The sequence below is a fragment of the Ammodytes marinus genome (assembly GCF_949987685.1).
Source record: "Ammodytes marinus genome assembly, chromosome: 15".
NCBI lineage: Eukaryota > Metazoa > Chordata > Actinopteri > Uranoscopiformes > Ammodytidae > Ammodytes > Ammodytes marinus.
Window position 1 is genome coordinate 26,388,016 of NC_137219.1, and position 21,185 is coordinate 26,409,200.

Genomic DNA, 21,185 nt, shown 5'->3' on the forward strand with positions numbered 1-21,185 from the left:
GTTGGTGATAACAACCCCAAAACAGCCATTTTTTCGTCGACAAATGTGGCTTTTTCCAAATAATGAATCTCTACAGTATGGTGTTAATGTGACTTTAAAGGGTATTATTTTTTTTTTATATATATTTTATTTTTTTATTGTCACAGGGCAATTTATAAGTAAGTAAAAGGTATTAGTGAATAAAGGTTGAAATGTGGATGGACAGCGCAAGGGCATTTGCTACAACTTGCACATATTTGTCTATATTCAAGTCAAACAAGAAGAGGATATTCTTCATGACATAAAATACATACGCTGTACATTTATACATTGAAGCAATACATTATTTACTGAACTGAGTCATGTTTCTGTCCACATTCACATTACACGTGAAAAATAAAATATTGATCAAATAAGATTTATAAGTCAAGTCAAGTCAACTTTATTTATATAGCACATTTATAACAGCCAAGGCCGACCAAAGTGCTGTACAGTAAAATAAGTAAAATACATTACATCCAAAACATCATAAAGACACATACAAGCAATAATTCAAATGAAATTAAAACACAAAACAATAGTAAAACACTTCTAGTAGACACTGCTGGGATAGAACGCTCTCAACTAGAGATAAAAGCAGAGGACAAGGATTTAAACTGATATAGAGGAGTAAAGCTCCATAACAAAAAGTGAGGTGAAGTTCATAAGTTTTTACTATGTAGCACTTATAGGGCCCTCGACCCTTTGCCTCATGTTGAAGCAGGAAAACCCCTAGTCAAAGATATACATTCCTATATGTAGCAGACCAGCCCATCTCATCACATATACTCCTCCTGAAGGTTGCGGTAAATGCTGGATTTGAACAGGTATGTAAATGTGCCGAGGCTTACACCTATTTTGAATGTGTCATTTGATACAAACCTATCGGGTTTCATTTGCAACCCGCGGTGCACACAACTCATGAATAAGATAGTGTTTGCTTTGGAGCCTTGTCTTTTTCAGAATGACAGCGTGAGTGGAGAGAGGGCCAGGGCCGATGGTACAACTGTGCATTTAGCTCTCGCACACATTTCATTTGTAAATTAGGATTTTGTCTAGTTTAAGACCAATTGATAGCTCCGCTGTAGTGGTGGTGGGGGTCCTAAACAGTGGCATGACCCGCTGCAGTGACAATGACTGGGAGAGCGAAGACGACGCAGCAGAACAAGCCAACAAGAACCAGAGGAAAAGACGTAAAGGAGAAAAACATGTGTCCTTCCCCCCCGACGGACAGATAGTATCGGGCTTTGCAGAGCACAGGGACAACGACAGAAAGGGTAAGCCACTGTTGTTAAAGTCGATCATATGTCGCATTTAATATTGTGACCTTTGTCCCTCTGTATTATTGTTGCTATTGTTTAAAGTAGCCAAGAGGAACGTTTGAATATTGGCGGATATTGGATCATAAATTATGTGTAACAGTACACCAGATCATCAGTGCAAAGAATGCAATTTTTACATAGTTTTTCTTAATGTCTCTTTGTCATGGGTATGCTCGTCCATGTAAAACAGCTGGCATAGTAAAAATATAACACTTGTGTCCAAAGGGGCTGCTAGAATAAAAAAAAAATACAATTTCCTCGTAGCTACTTTAAAAGAGTGTTTTCCGTTAAACATCGATTTGACGATTTGTCTTTTAAATAGAGCATACTTTTAAAGACCATGTTCACTCAATGCCAGATTCTCACGTTACTGATACTCATCTAAAGTTTTTTTTAGACTGATCGCGTCAATTAAAAAAGTAATATTAGTTTGGAAATGTAATTCCGCATAAATGCAAGTTTTGCAATGTTGAAATATTTCTTTGATGATCAGTCTGAATTTGGATGGTCCAAGGCTTTGCTAAATAAGCTATATTAACAACAGCTGAACAGATCGCTACGAAGTATGCGAGGCAGCTAGCTTGGATCTGTCTAAAGCTACAAATCCACAAAGATAATAATGAACCCACTGTAGGCCTACCTCATTACTTTAAAGGGCACCTTTCATTCAAAATGCACTTTTTCATGTTTTTTCCAACATTAATATGGGTCCCTGGTGTGACTAGAGACTCCCAACGTATTACGGAGAAATAACCTTCTCTTTTTTTCTCCACCTCCACCTTTCTGAAAACCACAGCCAGATTTCTCTCCTCTTATGATGTCATAAGGGGAGAAGCAACACCCCCTCATTACCAACCTAACTTAGCAATATACTCCACCTGTGATAAGCCACACCCCCAGATACACCTGTTACATTCAGGGTCAATCAGAGCAGACTGGGCTTTTTGGAAGGTGGGGCTTAAAGAGACTGGCCCTAAAATGAGTGTTTCAGACAGAGGCTGAAAAGAGGAGATTCAGCAATGGCACTGTAGAAATATAAAGAGTTTTTGGACACTAAACCTTGAAAACTGTTTCTAGTAGAAACACAAACAATAATTGTGAACCTGAAAATTATCATAATATGTGACCTCAAACATGTATACAAAGAATTAATACATAATATGCTTTATGCAAAAGACACAATGCTGTAAGTATGGAGATGGAGTGACATCACCTTGAGATTGCCAAGCAACCGTCTGTTTATCCACACAACACAGTTCCACCTAGTACACAAACTGTCACTTTTGCATTTTTTTTTAGCTTACCGAAAAACAATGTACAATGTGTTAATGAGTGATCTTCAGAGGTGTTGGGTTTATTTTCATACTTTACACAATTGAGGCAAATTACAACGGAAAGTAAAATATATCCTCCCCCCAAAAAACACAACAGAGACTGATTTTTCACATCAATCAAAACAGAAAACATAGCACGATCTCTACTGTTCATTTAATCGCTTTAGTCCAATCACCGGTTCTTCTGACCTTGAGACAGCTAAAAAAAAAACAGAACTTTAGAAGAATGTCCAGGTTTTTTATTTATCTTTGTCTTATCGCCCCCGAAAATGGTTTTTTGAAGGGTATACACAAGGTTCCAAATGTTTTTGGTCGTAAAAAAAGCCCTCTGTAGTCTTTCACATCTGGATTGTCCCATCCCATAAGGCTGTGGGTTGATAAATCGAGATGCCTGATTGGTTGATTTATTGTTCAAGACAGACATTCATGTCCTTCTCACAATTCTCACTGACTTTCCATCTTCACACACACACGCACACACACACACACACACACACACACACACACATATACATACACACACACACAACACACTCAGAGCACAGCACCGTTTACCGTATGGCATTTCTGAGCCCCTGAAGCACTTGCAAATGGTTGTTTGTGGCTCACTGGGATGCAAAGACATTGAAGCAGTTTTTAAAGCAGTATTCTTCTGTTTTAAGGTGACAGCTGTCTCACCTTGACAGAGGTAATGGTGGCCTATGAGCAGAGCTGCAGCAGACACCAGGTCCAACCCAGAGAAAGCATCCTGCAACAGCTCCAGGTATTTCTGCTTCACATATCACTACCTATCAATGAAGATCTGTCTGTCTGTCTGTCTGTCTGTCTGTCTGTCTGTCTGTCTGTCTGTCTGTCTGTCTGTCTGTCTGTCCGTCCATCTGTCTGTCTATCTATCTATCCATCCATCCATCTATGGGCTTTGTACTGTACATATTCAAATATTTTTGTTTGATATGCAGTTGAAGCTTGAGTTAATGTATTTTCCAACACCCTGTTAACGTAAACTACACCATGGACACATGGTACATTGAAAGCTAGCACAGCTGAATTGCTGTTTTACTCATACTAGCCTTGAGCAGTAGGGGTGGGAAAAATAATCGATTTTCCGATTAATCGCCATTCTCTCTCGAACGATTCCGAATCGATTCATAAAAGTTAATAATCGATTAATAATTTTTTTATTTTTTATTTTTTTTACTAGTATTTAATATTAGTATCTCCTGCGCCACTGCGCATGCACACCACACAAGTGAGAGTTGTTAAAAGTGGCGACAAAAGGGCAAAGAGCAGCAAACCCATATGACTTGCACTGGCTTTGTGTCTGTTTACGTTTTTGTATGAGAGCTGAATTCCAAGCCATACTTTTTGCACAATGTGTTGAAATGACATAGAAAATAATAGAATAGAAATCCTATAGAACTGGGTAGAAAGTCATATTTGTGACAAGAAAAGCTTTTTCTCTAATACAATAATAGAGAAGGCAATTCATCTGTTGATTGTATTTAATGATCAACACAAAAGTAGGAAGTGATTAGCAAACTCTTGAGTAGCAAACGCAGATATGTATATAAATATATTTTTGAAAATCACACATAGGTATGTACGTAAAAAAAAATTGCATCGAGATACATTGAGAATCGGAATCGAATCGAATCGAATCGTGAGGTGCCAAGAGATTCCCACCCCTATTGAGCAGTGTGGTGTGGTTCAGTTTGGTTCGGCACACATTTATTTGCGTTTCCACTGTCAAAAGTGGTGATGGATGGCTACCAAAATAAGTGAATCGTTCAGCGCCTTTTTTGTCACCGTGTCGTTGGGGTACCAAGCCTTCCCAAAGGGTCCCAAAAGGGTGGAGCAACACACTGCAGTCCATTCTGTTGATTGGTCGACAGAATCAACATTTCTGTGTAAAGTTTTTCTTCTTCTTCTCATCCCTTTTGCGAACATGTATAGCAAGTGTTAGAATGTTCCTTTTGATTTAGGCTTTTTATTGTTTGTGAATATTCCTTTATTATGTCCGACTTGTTTAAAAAAAAATCTTAACTTCTGAATGAGCACATTACAATTCATATAGATAAACCGCTGTGTGTACTCTACCCTCCAAGAGTGAGAGAAAAATGTCAGCACACCGCTCTTTGTTCAATGTTTCTTGTTTGTCCTCATCATTGAATTCATTGGTTCCTAAAGTGTGTCCCGCTGAGATGTCACCATAGTTTTGTAGTTGCGGGGGCAGAACATGGACTGTTTATAAGGGCCAGTGCCATTCAGTGCTGTCTGTAGTGGAAACACAAGCCAGACCATAGGGTTACAGTTCCAAGCCAAACCGTGCTGAACCAAAGCGAACCAATATGAGATGTTATCATGAGGACCACTTACACAAAACTGATCTCAGGCTAAGTTTGGAGCTTATTATGATCTGTGAATGATTTTTCAGTCACTGTGTGTGTGTGTGTGTGTGTGTGTGTGTCCATATATTCATTGCCTCCCTCCTTCGCGCCCCAGTTTCCCGTTGCGCTTCCATCAGATACCTCCCATCTCCCGTCTTAAAACTCGTCTGAAGGTCAAAGCACTTTTTAGAAGGCCACCTAATAGCTTAGCCGATTTTAGCAGCTAGCTCAGTTCAGTGATCTTCAACCTAAGGGTAGGGACCCCACAAGGGGCCACGAGATGAGTGCAGTAGGGAACGAGGACAAAGTAGATTTAGAGTTATGTCCTAAACTTGGAAACAGCAGTTGACAGAAACGACCAGCTGATGGAATCGCCATGTTGACATGGAGCTGTAGATGTTTGAGCAATATCACATGAGAGGGAGTAACGTTGTCGCTCTATATCAGCACGCCTGTGATTCGGTCGTAGGCGCGAGGCCGCTACATTGAGGCCGCAACATTGTGACCTTGAGTGCGATATTGCGTTTATACAGCAGTTGTAACTCGCTGCTTGAAGACCGCAGTGCATTAATTTGGTGACGTGGGGACGAGGGAGGGGACTGCTAACTGCAGTCACTGACAGGAAGTTAGCTAAACTGACCATTCCGCTTACTGAACCTTTAAATGGTAAGTCGGCCACTGCTTTTCGGTCCTCTCTAGCAATGATACAAAGAGGTCCAACATCGAGAACACACAAGCAGTCAGAAGATCAGACACTGTATCCTGATTATTTTAACCACTTTAATGCCAGGGATAATTTCTGTAAGTGAATTCAATTATGTATGTAAGTTAAAAGTTGCCTAAAGGGGGTATGTAAACTGTGTTGAATGTTTGGGTATTCGTTTTTTACTGTTTCCTTTGTCTTCTCTTTCTTGTACATTGGTCTTACCTTAGGGGGGCTGTTTACAACCTTGGTAATAAAGCTTGAATTTGTTCATGTGTAAAAGCCCTTCTTTTCATTGAGTTGCCAGCACTTTGATTCTACTGAACGTCAGAGTTTTGAAGTCAAACGGTGACGACAGATCCTTGTGAAAACCGCAATAGGGAAACATTGCTTTTTTTAATGCACCCTCAGCAGATCTGCTCATAAAATAACTGTAGCATGCAGTGATATGACAGCACTAGAAAAGATCAATATTAACACTATAAACCTGCTGCAAATCAACCCTCAAATGTACCCCCCCCCCCCTGTAAACTACAAGTCTGATTAAAACAAAGGCACCTTCCTGTCAAAGCAAACGCACGCGTGCGCGTACACACACACGCACGGCGATACTTGTGAGGACATTCATTGACATAATGCATTCCCTAACCCCTTAACCTTACCATTACCATTACCTAATTCATACCTGAACCTTAAAACCCAGTCATAACCCTAAAACAGACCTTTTAAAGGCCTGTGGCGAAGTGAGAACCAGCAAAAATGTTCTCGCTTTCCAAAAATGTCCTCACTGTTAACGTACTACACGCACACACACACAAATAGTAATACTACTGCACCAAAATGTACACACACATACTGCAATTGCTTATTCCCTTGGATAATTTGAATAATTTCGGTTCCATAACCCCCAATCAGGCTTGTTGCTACAGAGCGCTTAACAGCATCTCCACTCCAAACGACAGGCTAAGAGCAGGTTAGCTGCAGGGCTCAAGTTAGTGTGAATGCAAATAACTCACAGCTTGTAAACAGCACACGCAGAGTGGTGCACGACACCTGATGGGCAGTAAGTTAATAATACTCAGGCCGTCATTCAATTACAGATCCCCGGCAGCAGTGACTTGATCAATCTAGATCCTTTGTTTCTGTGATTCATACCACTCCACATTTACTGTTTGTATTTATGACGTACCAACCTTAAAATGTTTGTTTTGATGGAGAAGATATAGTTATAAGCTGATTAGGTTTGGAAAAATGTCTCGTTCTAATTCAGGGCAAGACATCACTACTGTCAACATTGAAGGTGACCCTGTGAAGTATTATTTCCTTTCAATTCTGTCTGTCACTAAAATGCATTGCCTTTGCCCCTGAGATCAAACATACATGATCAATGTATTTCCCTCCTCATGAAACATTTGCAAAGCTGAAACGTTTTAAAGTTGTAGTATAGGTTTCACTTTCCATCCACATTTTTAGCTAGCATTTTTTCTTTTATGGCATTTGTTGTTGGCACTTTTTTTCACTTTTCAGTGTTGTTTTACGCATTACCGACACCTGTAATACCCCCCCCCCCCCACACACACACACACACACACACACACACAAGCACGCACACACACATTCTCTCCCTCTCCAATAAAAATAACCTCACTTATTCTCTCTTAGCCACACAGTCTGCCATTTATAATTCATTTTATGTACACTCTTACTTCACTTGGACCAGCCGTGTTAGAGCACGCTGCTTTCTCTCCCCCCACCTCCTTGCATAAATTCAACTTGAGATCAAGGGGAATTATTTGTGGAAAATTAGAGACTTAGCAGTGCTTACATTAAGCATCCAGCCGCATTATCTCTGAGGTGCTAATGAACCCGGTTGCATCGGAAAAACGAATGTAGGTGGTCCTCCTGAAAGAGTAAAATATGTATGGTTAAGCATTAGCTAAGAGGGGCAATATTTAGACCAAAATGGGGGCTGTGAATGTGAATGAATCCATAATAAGACGATGCAAAACGAGGAAAGCGAACGCCTAAAGAGCAAATTTATTAAATTAGGTCTTTTCAGGCGAGGGGGGCAAATTCCCCTGAGCACCAGCGTTGAAGACTATTTAAGGATTCTTTTTTATATATATATTGCACCCCTGGGCCCCTCTTTGCACTCCTTTGAAATGTTGTAAGTGGATAAAACAAGTATTGCTGTTGGTGACATCTTCATAGGAAGTGGTAAACAATAATAGTTTGGTGCCAGCGGGGGTCTAAGGCCGGCGTGTTTGTGTTGGGGCTCGCGCTCTGTGATTAGAAAGGTAATTGAGAGGATCGCGCTCCGTCTCTATACGCGTCTGCTCCGACACAGGGGAAGAGCTTTAACGGCGGCCCATTTCTATTCAAATTTAAAAATAACTGCGAAACACATTAGGAGCTAATACAGGTGGCAAGGAAAGGTTGGTCCCTTGGTTGTCGTGTCCCCCAGGGAGAGAGCCCTATGTATTTATGTTGATGACTGAGTGATGGGTATTTTGGGATTTAGGTTCAAATAAAAATTAACACAAAATGGTGCTTAAGCACAACTCGTACAACTACAAAACAGTGACAATACAAAAAGTTAGCTATGCATAAACACATATGCAGTCACAATATCCACATATACCTACAGCACATAATCACGGATACACAGACACACACACACACACACACACACAAGAAAATACTGTATGTATGTTGTCCATATGCATAGGCACATTCACACACACATAAACTTACATTACGCTAAGCTGACTTTTTCTATATCCACTTGCCTGCTTAGTCAGTAGTATACCCAATGCAAATGTACCTGTGTAGACACATCAGTTTCCACAATATAGTTATTTTTTATTAAACGAAAATGACATAACTTAGATTTGCATAGCAGCTTTAAAAATGTCACCTCCCTTATCCAGAGATGTAAAGTGAAAGTGTGAAGTCCATAAAAGATGCTCAAATAGCTCTGTAATGATTGATGAGTTAAAGATCCCACAAAACCACAATGAAGATAAGTAGCCTATGTTAACATGCACCTTCTAAACATGATGAGATATCAAACCACAGGTCATGTGACAGAAGTCTATTTTTGCTCAAGACACCCCAAATCCTTCGGCTTAAAGATTGTATTCCTCTAATTTTTTTAATTTCTTGTAATCACAGCAGAAATCACCTCTGGTATCAGGGTGTAACTATCTGCCTTCACACGTTCATGAAAAATCTAGATCATACACGTCATTTTGTGTTACTCAACATCCCCTCTTGCCTACCGTGATTTATTTATATATTTATTTAAATGTACACACACACACACCATTTGTATTGATTTTTTCCCAACCCTCCAAACCCATTCTATATCACGCAAGCTCTGACTATGAGTTTGCATTCTTTCCATGAGGTTTTGAAGAACGAGCGCGGCATTAGTTGCGTGTTGGCACATCTCCTAATGATTAGCTTAGCGGTTGTTTCCCTTAGCAGATTATACAGTTGAGTGGACTGAAGAGAAATCAATTACCAAAACTTTACTTTCATTATTTATCCCACGGCTAAAGGGGGAGGGGGAGGGGGGGGGGGGCTTACAATCCTACATGATATGCCTCTCTTAAATTCTAGGGCCAGATTCAATATCCACTAATGTTTTTTTTTAGTCTGGGATAAATCCCTCTGAAGGGGGGTGGGGCAAGAGAAGTTGTGTTTCTACAGACCACCGCTGCTTTCTCTGCTCTTTTGATTAGCTTTAATGTTGCACTGCGGAAGTCTGCCAGCACAACTGTTAGTCCACACACACACACACACACACACACACACACACACACACACACACACACACACACACACACACACACACACACACACACAAGGTTTCTGTGTACTTGGCAGGACACTTATGCCCGAACTGTTTTTTTTTTTATACGAAATACATGTAACACACAGTAAGTCAGGTAAATGTGAACTTGAGGGACCTTTACAGACATTGTTGAATGTAACTTGTTACAACATTAGAAACACTAATACACTGTGAACTATAGTGGGACACCGGCCTTGTCCTACCAATCCAAAATGTCCCACTAGTGTCAGTGTGTATTTATATCAAATGTCCCCTTAATATACAAAGACCAACACACACACTCACACAGCTATCTCTCTCCATTGCCTGCCTGATTTTAAATGGAACATTCTTATTCTTTGAAATGAAATGCATGCTGATTGTTATTGTGTCCCTCCCCCCAATAGTCGGCAGCGAGGTAAATGTCACTAAGTAAGTGGCACAATTCTTTTTCCTTGGTGGTTGTTAGCGGGTTGTGCATGGCAAATCAAAGCACAGAGAGAGAGGAGGAGAAATACTTCTGCTGCTGCATGCGTCTTATCAGGAGACAGCAGGGGGACCGGACATATGTCGCTGCTCTCATTACAGGCCTAGACGACGATAACGCGGCGGTTAGTGGCGCGTTAGAAAATGGCGTACGCCGCCGATCACACGGTTAAGAGAGAAGCAGGGGGGTATGTGGTCGGGGATGAGGATCACCACGGGACTCGCCAATAACACACACTCCAGTCTGTCATTAAGAAGGCCTCCACAGCACACACACACATTCTTGTACTTTTATCTTTGTGGGGACACTCGTTGACATAATGAATTCCCTAGCTCTAACCGTAAACCATCAGAACTAATTGCCTAACCCCAACCCTCCTCACACTAACCCTATCCTAAACCCTTATTCTAACATAAACCTTAAAACCTAGCCTTAACCTTCAAACAACAGGCCTTTGAAGAAGTGAGGACCAGGCTAATATGTCTTCACTTTCCAAAAATGTCCTCACGCTGATTGGTGAAGAGTTTACAATGGTCCTCACAAAGATGCCTGTAAAAGGCACACACACACACACACACACACACACACACACACACAGCCCGTCAGCCACAACATGCTTTATTTAAAACACACCCGGCTCCGTAACACTTTCCATTGTGCTTCAACACAGGCCTATGCCATTTGGGGAAACAGCATCCGCGACCGAAAAACGGGATAAAAACCTTGTCTATGTGTTAAAGAGTCTATTTTACATCCTCTGCCTCTAATTGAATCCTAGAGCCCGTTGCAGTTAAGCCGAATGGCATGTGTGACGCACTATTGGTGGTGCACTATTAGGCTGAATTGAATTTGCACGCTCGGCTGGTCGCACAAGTAATATGAGCCTTTTGTAAAGCAGGATGATATTATAGGCCCCGGACCCACTGCTCTGTCATCACTGTGTGACCAAGTGTTTACAGAAAGCCCCCATCATACAAGTCAACACATAAAGGGTATTTACATCCGACAGGCTCACGAGAACCAGGTGTTAACAATATGTTAAGTCCCATTCAAAGCCTATAGAGCCTTTGGACCATCCATCCCAATACAACGTGGTTTGAGTTCAAAAATAAATACATTCTAAAATCATACACAAATAAATGAACAAAAGGTTAATAGTTGACTGGGGTCATCTGATGTCATTCTTTTTTAAGTAGTGACACTGCAGGCAAAATGTTTTGTCTTTCTTTGCACCTTTGTATTTGAAAAAAAAAATCCCTGTGTGCGACTGCTAGTCAATCTGGTTTGATTGTGGCATTGAGCCAATGATCGGCGCACTGTAAGAAAGTGCAAGCAATAGGCTGGTTTCCCATATCACACACACACACACACAATCACACACACACATACACACCACACGTAGAGAAAGAGGAGGAACACACACACGCAGCACATCCTCTTCCTCACAAGAAATACCAAAAAAAAATGTCATCTTAATGAATTTCTGAACTTGTGCGCTCCCTCTCCGCTCGCCGCTGCCTCGTGGTGAAAGAGACGGAAAGCAAAGACGCGCCAGCTGCCAAATCAATTGATGTGTCAGGAGGGAGAGAGGACAAAATGGAGTGATAAAAGCTCACACACTCACATACACACACACACACACACACACACACACACACACACACACACACACACACACACACACACACACACAGCAGCAGCAGGAGAAGACAGAGAGAGTGGGATCTGTTTTCCAAACTTGACTTCCACAAGAAGTCATCTCTGGTGCATTCACTTCTCTTTCACTGTGCCGTCCGGAGCTGCTCTCGCCTCTCTGTGTGGCTTTGTATTAAAAAACGGTTTTTAGCGCGACATTTTCCTCCTCATCCCCCCTTTAATTAAATGACAGAACACATGAATACATATCTATTTGTATGTATTTTTGACGTGCATTTTCAGAGCTGTTAGGAGTTAAAAAAAAAAAAAGTCACCCCCCGCGATTCCCTTTCAGCATCTTTTCCGCAATAAAGGATAAATTATTTAAAATAACACGACCTTTTATCTCGCACCCTTTGAAGGCGGCAAATTAAAAATGGAAATTGGGAGCTCATTAATATGCAAATGTATTCGTTGGCTGTTAACAATTAGCAATTAAAGCCGCAGTGTCTAGAAAGAGCGCCGGTAAAAATGTGTAACTTCATTTATCATTTGAAAAGAGAGATCTTAAACATACACAGCGTTTTCCACTGTCACTGCCTTTGTGTTCACCCACAACACCGGGCTTTAAAAAATGTGTGACAGCGTTGGTGCGTTTAGCCACTTCATTAATGCCACTTTGTGTAAAATATACTGTCCCCTTAAATGCTCCGAGTCAAAAATAATGTACACTTTCAAGGCTGAGTGGTGAATGCTTGGCTGGAAGTGTGTGTGTGTGTGTGTGTGTGTGTGTGTGTGTGTGTGTGTGTGTGTGTGTGTGTGTGTGTGTGTGTGTGTGTGTGTGTGTGTGTGTGTGTGATGTGTGTGTTCTGAAAGTTTCTCACTGATTCTATCAGCGCTCACATTGGAGGAAAGAAGAGAGAAAAACACAGGCAACCGGAGCTTGATACACATTGCTTAAGAGAATTATTTATGACAGGACTTTCTCTCAAAACTAAAAGATGTGTCCATTTCGAAGACAAGTAGGCCACCATTATGCATTCAAATGGTTTCACACCTGGCTGTGTGATGGAGGGACCCTGGGATTCTTGCGTCCCCATAGGGTCTGATGTTAACGAATAACATACGATTATTTTTCTCCCCCTGTCTTAAAGATCAAATAAAGTATAATAAGAAGAGCAATGTAAAAGCTCAATACCTACACCTGAGCTCACTGAAGTCCTGTCTTTAAACTGTGCAGGTATAGGCTTGGTGTTTTCCAGACCAAACATATTAAGGAGAGACACTGCAGGTTAATAGGGTTAGAAAAATTCAATTAAAACAACAAACCTTTGAACAACAACTTTTTCAGAAATGTTTTAATACATATTCAAATTTGTTAAAACTATTAATGCATACATTTGCATCTCTTTAAAAAAACTAAACAATCTCTCTCTAGGATAATCCCAGAGTTAAAAACCTTTATTTCATTTTTACAAAATATCAGTGTCCAAAGGTTTTTACATAAGACATTTTGGATCCTGCTTTCTTTTTCTTTTTATAAATTAAAAAATACTATGTGCAGGTGTCAAAAATGCATTTCCGCCATGTTTTTATAGTTGTATATATATATATGTATATATGTTTTAATCTGATCAAATTAACATCATATGAAATCAATCAGTATGTAATAACCTACAGAATAGTGCTAAGAATGATAATGCAATGTTAAGTTGATGGAAATGCTTTAGAAGTTGAGATTTTTGGTTCAGAGTATTGAAGAAGAAAATAATAATGTTGAGATATTGGCCGTTAAAGAAGGTTGTATAGGAGAAATATACAGATGCAAACAGACAAGGTTTAGTCAAATAAACTCCTAAATGTACATTTTGGACCTTTGATTTATACTAGTATGAGACTAGTATAAGTATTATAGGCTGGTTAGACATGTTATGCAGTGGGTGTGATGTTGCATTATGGGATAGGAAGCAGGGCCGTATACGTGGCACAGAGCCAGAGGAGGCCCACATAAATTGGATTATTTTAACGGCTTCCAATCAGGATGAAAACATTGTTGGGAGGAAATACAAGCATCTACACCAATCCTTTAATAAGCATTATTGATGTGATGCTGAAGTGCCTTAGTACAGTCACAGTAGGTCACTTGTTAGGGCAATAACCACACTCAATGATATGAGGTCAAATCATGGCAGTATGTCAGTCATGGACTTATGTTGGCTACAGTTCAGTTACATTGGGCCAATGTTTACACACAGAATGAGCAAGAGTGAGGTTCAAAAAATAATTGAATTATCTGAATTGAATTATTACATAAAGAAACAAAGGGGCCATGTTTTTTTTTTCAACTGTGGATTAATGGCCAATTATTGAAAGACTCCAGTCTATCATAATGAAAGGGTGAAATATACAACAACATTTTTTCAGAAATGAAAAAATATGTCAACTAGACATATACTGTATATAAATGTATATCTATGCTTATATACACACACACGTACACATTCTCACACAGTATATGTGTTTAAATATGTGCATGTAGACACATTTAAGCTTGAGTGTGTGTGTGTGTGTGTGTGTGTGTGTGTGTGTGTGTGTGTGTGTGTGTGTGTGTGTGTGTGTGTGTGTGTGTGTGTGTGTGTGTGTGTGTGTGTGTCTGTGTGTGTCTGTGTGTGTCTCGGTTTAAGATGAATAGCAATTCTTCAACCACCTCTATACCAATTACACAGCAGCCCCTTGTATACATAAATAGTGCCATTCATGTCCCATTGATCCGTCTAATTCTTTCAGAAGGAGCACACATTATGGCCGCCGTCTTTTTTTTTGTCTGTCTCTCCGCCTTGCTCTCAAAGCCTTCCAAGTCCTTTTGTACTGGCCCTGTCCCTTTGAACAATGAATCATATGTAGCAACAAGAGAGAAAAAGAGAGAGAGAGAGGACGCAAGAAGAAGAAGAAGAAGAAGAAGAGAGAAAGAAGGCAGCGATTCAGAAGGGCTGGGAATCTTTTGGACGATTCCATTCCAATTCTCGAGGTCACGATTGGATTCAAAACGAATTTCCGATTCTAGTCGATTTTCTTGATTCAGTTCAAAGGGTGGATTTCAGGACTGAGCGCTTAAGAGGCAAATGATGCAATGAAAGCAAATGAAAGTGATTATGAAGGCTTTGAAGGGTATTTTGTGTCAGCGCAGCACATAGTACATACAGGTAGATGATCATGAGGAGATATTCACAGATTTTGACAAAAAAAGGGGGTTTTGACAACAAGCGTTCTCCAGAATCACTGACTCCTGCTTTAAATGTTACTTCATCTTGATTAGTGCACAGCAATACACCACAACAACGCAGACATCCCTCCTATGCAAGAAAAAAGAAAATCTCTGTTCTGACTTTGGTAAGAAACTGCTTGTCGGGGGGGCCTTCAACACACAATATAATGCAACAGAACAGTTGCAAGCATCTTTAAAATGTGTGTTTTAATGAATGGAAGTACAATTAAAGTACTACGATTAAAAGCATTCAAATGAAACTCAAATTCCTTCCTGGGAAAAATACCGATGACAGACAGACCGCAGACACCTTCCTATTTAATATTTGCACTTTTGGGGCCCCCTGGTGGACGTATGTGCTCCCTTATTAATGCTTTCAATATAGCTGATCATTTAAATGAATTATTCAGTTTTCATGCTACACCTTTAAATATCTCCCAGAGTTGATAAGGAAAAGTTCAGGGCACAATACTATTAACACACAGGGAAAGAAAACCTCTTCTAAAATAATAATTATATATATAAAAAAACATTCAATACAAGGTGTATTTCACTTGTAATAAGTACATTTATTTATTTTTTGTTATCTGTCAATGGACGATTTATTTCAATAAGATGCAATATTTAAGCCTTTCAAGTTAGAAGCTATCTTGAAGTGAGCAGATGGAAAGTCATTTTGAGCTATATTTTATTAGTATTAGGAAGTGTTATGTATCGTAATACGCCTGTAATGTTCAAAAGCAGTATTCTTCCCCCGATTTGTCCATGTCATCTCTCATCAATCCAAGTGTAATTTAACTCATTTCAAATAATTGATGAGTGGCAGCGTTCGACATTTAAGATAATACTTCAAACAAACATTAATGAGTGATATTGTAGCATTTTAAGATAAGATATATGTTGAAGACATATCTGTAATACTCACATTGAGCATTTGTTACTAGTAATAGAAAGAGTGTGTGTGTCATAGTAAGCCATGCCTTGTAATCATCTTTATCAAACCAAGCGTATTCAACCTACAATTCCCTTATTTCTCACTGAAACGTGGCTCGTTAGGTGATTGTGTCTTATATTATAGTGTCATGAGATATTTTGACTGAAAATTAGACCAATATACTTGATTTTGAAATTTCTGCAGTGCCTAAGAAATATGTTGGTCCCTTGTCAGCGAGGGGGATTTCTCTCATGCCAGATGTTAGACACGCTCATGTCACACAATCTCATTGTATAAAAGAAGTAGAAGAATAATAAGAAAAAAAAAATCAGTGTTGTTTTTTTCACCATCCATCCGCATAAAAATCTGCCTCCTCCGGTGATTGATGCAGTCAAATTAGATGTATATGTGGAACACTGCGCTCTGGCAAATGAACACATCAACTGATGACCAGCTGTTTCTAATTATTATACACTGGTTAATTAGGACGCCGTGTCACCATCAACGGCGGCGGTAAACTGTGTGAAATTCATAATTCATGCTCTGGCGTTTCCAATAAGCCCAGCCCTGATATCAAACCCCCGGTACGTACAAGAGGGTGGCAATGGATGGAGGGGCCGCGCGGTATAAAAAGGAGACTGGGGAGGGTAGGATGGTGCCAAATGTGTGTGTGTGTGTTTGTGTGTGTGTGTGTGTGTGTGTTAGCGCCTCTCCCTCACACCTCCTGCATCTCTCTCTCTCTCTCTCTCTCTCTCTCTCTCTCTCTCTCTCTCTCTCTCTCTCTCTCTCTCTCAGCAGGGCGTGTGTGTAGGTGGCAGTGTGAAATGTCTGGATCTTAAAGGTAAGCACTGTGAACGCCTCACTTCCGTCAGTATTATTAAATATGATTGAGGACTGTGTTGGGACATTCCCTGATACACTGAAGGAATTTTGTGATTTTTTTTTACATATTCAATCAAAGTGCAATTATGTAATAACTATATATATATATATATATATATGCTACTGTATCACACACAGACACACACACACACACAAACACACACACACACACACACACACACATACATACACACACAACTTAGATTTAGTCCCATTGACCTGTACCAAGCCAAGTGTGTAGGTTTAGTGAAATCAGCTCACTGAATAAAATGAGTGCTTATTCTTTGTTTTTCAAAAAACACAATGCAGAAATCTGCCATGAAAAAACCCCTGGGTGGAGAGAACTGCTTTCACAATGACGACGTGACTGGAATCTATGGGGCGGGATGATTGAACTTTGATCCTGATTTTTCAGGTTTTTCTAAAAACTGAGTTGATGTGTGAAACAACATAGGATCACACAGATCACCAACAAAACAAATAATACCCAATCTCCTAACCCAAAATCAAACTGTGCCTGTGCAATAAATGAAATACAATTTATTGAAACAAAAAAAAAACATTGTGAACCTGATTCTTATTTTGGCCATTGTCCTATCATAATATCAACCACTGAACTTTAAACCTCAATCTGTGAATCTGAAACACAAATCTGATACCAATTCTTACCACGGATCCAAAAAAACAAAACCTAAACCAAATTTGAATGTGGCCCTTACATTCATTCATTCTAAATCAAATCCCAATTCAAACAAGAAATACAGCCTGTGGTTGTATGCCTCTGGTAGGCATTACAGATGCAGAAGTTCAAACGCTGGAAGTCCACTGGTGGTAGGCAATGCTTTGAAGAAGGTAAAGCTCCTAAGAAGCAACACTATGGTACACTATGGTCTGCCACCTCACAATATGTAAGGTTGCAGTAACACTTGACCTTTGACCTCCAACATCTATTCAGTTCATCTTTTGAGTCAGAGTCCACATATGTTCAAACTTTGAAGAAAAATCCCTCAAAGTGTTCTTGAGACATTGAGTTCACAATACGCGAGGTCACTGCGACCTTGACCTTCCACCTCTAACAATAATCAGTTGATTCTCTAGTGAAAGTGTGAGTTTGTGCCAAATTTGAAGAAAAGATCCCCCAGAGCGTTCATGGGAGTTTGCGTTCACAGTGACCTTGACCTCTGACCTCCAAAATAGAATCAGTTCATCCTTGAGTCAGAGTCGACATTTGTTCAAAGTTTGAAGAAGATCCCTCAAAGCGTTCATGAGATATTGCGTTCACAAGAAGGTTCAGGACGGACGGACAACTGCCCCCGACCTTCGGCTATAGACGGCCCGTAGGCGTAATCCTAACTGACCTAACTAACTACTTAAATTAACCCTTAATCCATCATGTAGCCGTTAGATTAAGTTTAACCTAATCGTATATGCTTCACTGTACAACCAGTAGCTGAATTGGATTGGTAGCCTTTACACTAAATTGACCCCAATCCTGGTTCCAGTCCTAATTCCAAAGTCAGATCCATAACGGTGTCTTAAAGTGAAACATTGATATGGGATTTCAGATGTCTCTCTCCCTTCCACACCCCAACACATCCTCTGCCATGCCTCAGCTTATATTGTTATTACTCAGGGAGAAAAAAAAATCAGTTTGGAAATAATTATGATAGTAATTATCATTTTCCCCTTCTTGGCTGGGGAGATAAGAAGAAACACAGGATAGAGAGAGGGAGAGAGAGGGGGATAGAGAGAGAGAGGGAGAGAGAGAGAGAGGGAGTGTTAAAAGTCACATGGATTAGTTTGATCAGTCACAGTTTGATTTGTAGTGTGACTCCTGTGATCAGGGCTGCAATCAGGTTACCAAATCTGAACCTGTCATTTCCTTAAAGGCGCACTATGCAGTTTCAGTGGAGGGCGATTTGGTTTTCATTTGCATAGCCTGCAGTCAGTTTACAAAACCTATTTTATCTACATATAATTCTTAGTTTTGAATAATTCTATCATCATAAACCAAAATCTAATTATTTCGAGGAACCTGGAACCGAAAGTAAGACTAGAATGTGTGTGTGTAGACCAAACGGTGGGCCCTGCTGCTGTAAACAACAACAGTGAAACAGTAACTTTTCAGGAAGCTTTTCTAACTTCAAACAGTGTTCCAGGGATCACATATTTCCCGTGAGCAAAGTTTGTTTATTATCAAGTTATGAGAATAATACCTTAGAAAATGTTGACTTCTCTGACACACCCGAAGTTACATGGTGCACCTTTAAATGTATCAACAAACATACAGGAGGTATGTGATTACTTTCAAAGAAACATGGGCCATGGTGGAGGAACGCTTTATATGGAATCACGTTAAAGGCTAACAGTGATCCATGATAATCACGTCCAATAACACAATATTAAGAAGGAGCAAAGCAGCTTTCAACAGGTAAAGGTTCAATTCACATATATTTGGTGAAAGTTGAATAGTGAAGGTAGCACTGTTCAGATATTTTGCAGCAGTGAAGAAACGTCAAAATAAACAGAACTACTAATCCTTATGTATATGTTTATACAATAATGCAATATGCTTTGGAGGTAAAGTAATCAGGCTACATTTAAAAGGTTTTTTGGAAATTGGTGTCTACAATAGAATATGTTAATGTTGTCAGAGCTCTGCAGCGGTCGGTAAACAATGGACACTGGAGCGTTCACATCAGTCCAATCATCGTCTGTGAACTTTATTTAAAGAAAACACACACACACACACACACACACACACACACACACACACACACACACACACACACAAACAACTTTGCCAATAAAGAATTTTTTTTCTCTGGTGATTTTCTTTTGGAATGTTCTTTCAGAAAAAAGGGATAAAGAGCTGTGCAATTTTGCCTTGTTAGCAAACAGCAATCCCAATTACCTTGTTGTTTGATTGCCTTTGCCTCTTATCAAGGTGAGCGATTAGACCAGCGCTCCTGCGAAGCTCTGGAAGCCGTCCTCAAATCGCTGCACTTCGATTCCATCAATCTGCAGGCGGCCAGACTGGAAGAAAATGTGAGTTTTATGAGCAAAACTTTTTTTTTTTTTTGATTTCTCATCTTCTTGGTCTTCCAATTTCCAATAGATATTCAGGGCCTCGCCACTGTATCAGATTAAAGGCTGATTTTTTCTCTCTTCTCCTACCAAAATAACTTCATAACATTCCTGTCAAATTTAAGGGGCGCCCTTGCTTTCTTGATTTTTTATTTCTTCCTTCACTATTTTTTCTTGCAGGGAGCGTCGTCGTTGCTGGATATGATTTTGTACTATGAATCTACAAGCCATCTTGACATTTCCGACACCGTTGGTATGGGAACAACATGTTGGAGGGCCCTGGCTCATTTGATAAAGCAGGTTGGAGGCTGACGCAACTGGAATTGTAATCTTTTTTTTCTTGCAGGCTTTTTCTCTCTGGGGGATAATGTACATCCTAGAAAGTGAGTTTGTTGCACATTATTACATGGATTGGATTGGAGACGCTGGGGCTGAGCAAAAAGGGGGCGGGACGTTTCTTCACATTGAACAAACACAGCTTCAGAATCACAGATAAGACTTAACTGATTCTAGCTGGGAGGTGAGAAATGGAATGGGCCCAGGTCCAAATATCGCTACTGACTCTTCCTGTCTGGTAAATGTGGGAACAGGTTGAGGGAACGGGACAAATCTAAACTTCAAATTGTATCATAACTTTTATTTGTGTTTTTATTAGTGTTGTCAGAATTAATGCGTTAACGCAGGGTGATTCATTTCTGGAATTAACGCGTTCATTTTTTTAACGCAATTAACACATGTGCAGAATGATCCGCCCCGTGCATCGCAACGGCTCTGTACTACAGTCACTCTAACGTTATGGCTGACCCAGGATCAGTAGCTGCGCGCAGCCATGCCTTGTTTTAAACTGCTAACGGTCACGTCTGTATCGCGGACATAGATAGTAGGCCTATATAAAATCAACTGCCGTGGGTGACAGTTGATGTCGGGAGGAACAGGAGGAGAAACATTGTCCGCTCTGTTCAGAGCCCGCGAGGACACAAACGTCTGCAGTTTTTCATCAACATAACGTCGGCTTCCTGGCACAAACACACACACACACACACACCGCGGACTGTAATCAAGTTGTATTCAAGAATGCACAACCTATAGATTCACCAAATAAATGCCATTTTATAGCCTATCCTATATTTGCCCAAAGACATAGTAAAGAGACAAACCAATTGAATTATGGTGTGGTAGGTATATATTTTAGTTTGATTTAAATTTATTTTCAGTATTAAAACCATCATTTGGATTTTCAATTAATAAAAATACAAATTTTAAATGTACACATCCACCTTCTGTCCTTCATCT

At 40.0% G+C, this 21,185-nt stretch overlaps 1 protein-coding gene across 1 annotated transcript in view; it reads left to right on the forward strand.

Annotated features, from left to right (window-relative positions):
- Window positions 1-1,132: 1,132 nt before the first annotated feature.
- The window catches only part of LOC307262018 (protein phosphatase 1 regulatory subunit 37), a gene marked incomplete at both ends in the record, with an annotated part of 59,573 nt that continues 39,520 nt past the window's right edge, over window positions 1,133-21,185 (forward strand). Inside the window, 5 exons of the mRNA XM_080042748.1 lie at window positions 1,133-1,295; window positions 3,337-3,437; window positions 16,719-16,764; window positions 19,753-19,853; window positions 20,073-20,192. Coding sequence (XP_079898874.1) covers window positions 1,133-1,295; window positions 3,337-3,437; window positions 16,719-16,764; window positions 19,753-19,853; window positions 20,073-20,192 — 531 coding nt within the window. The remainder of the gene's footprint in view (window positions 1,296-3,336; window positions 3,438-16,718; window positions 16,765-19,752; window positions 19,854-20,072; window positions 20,193-21,185) is intronic.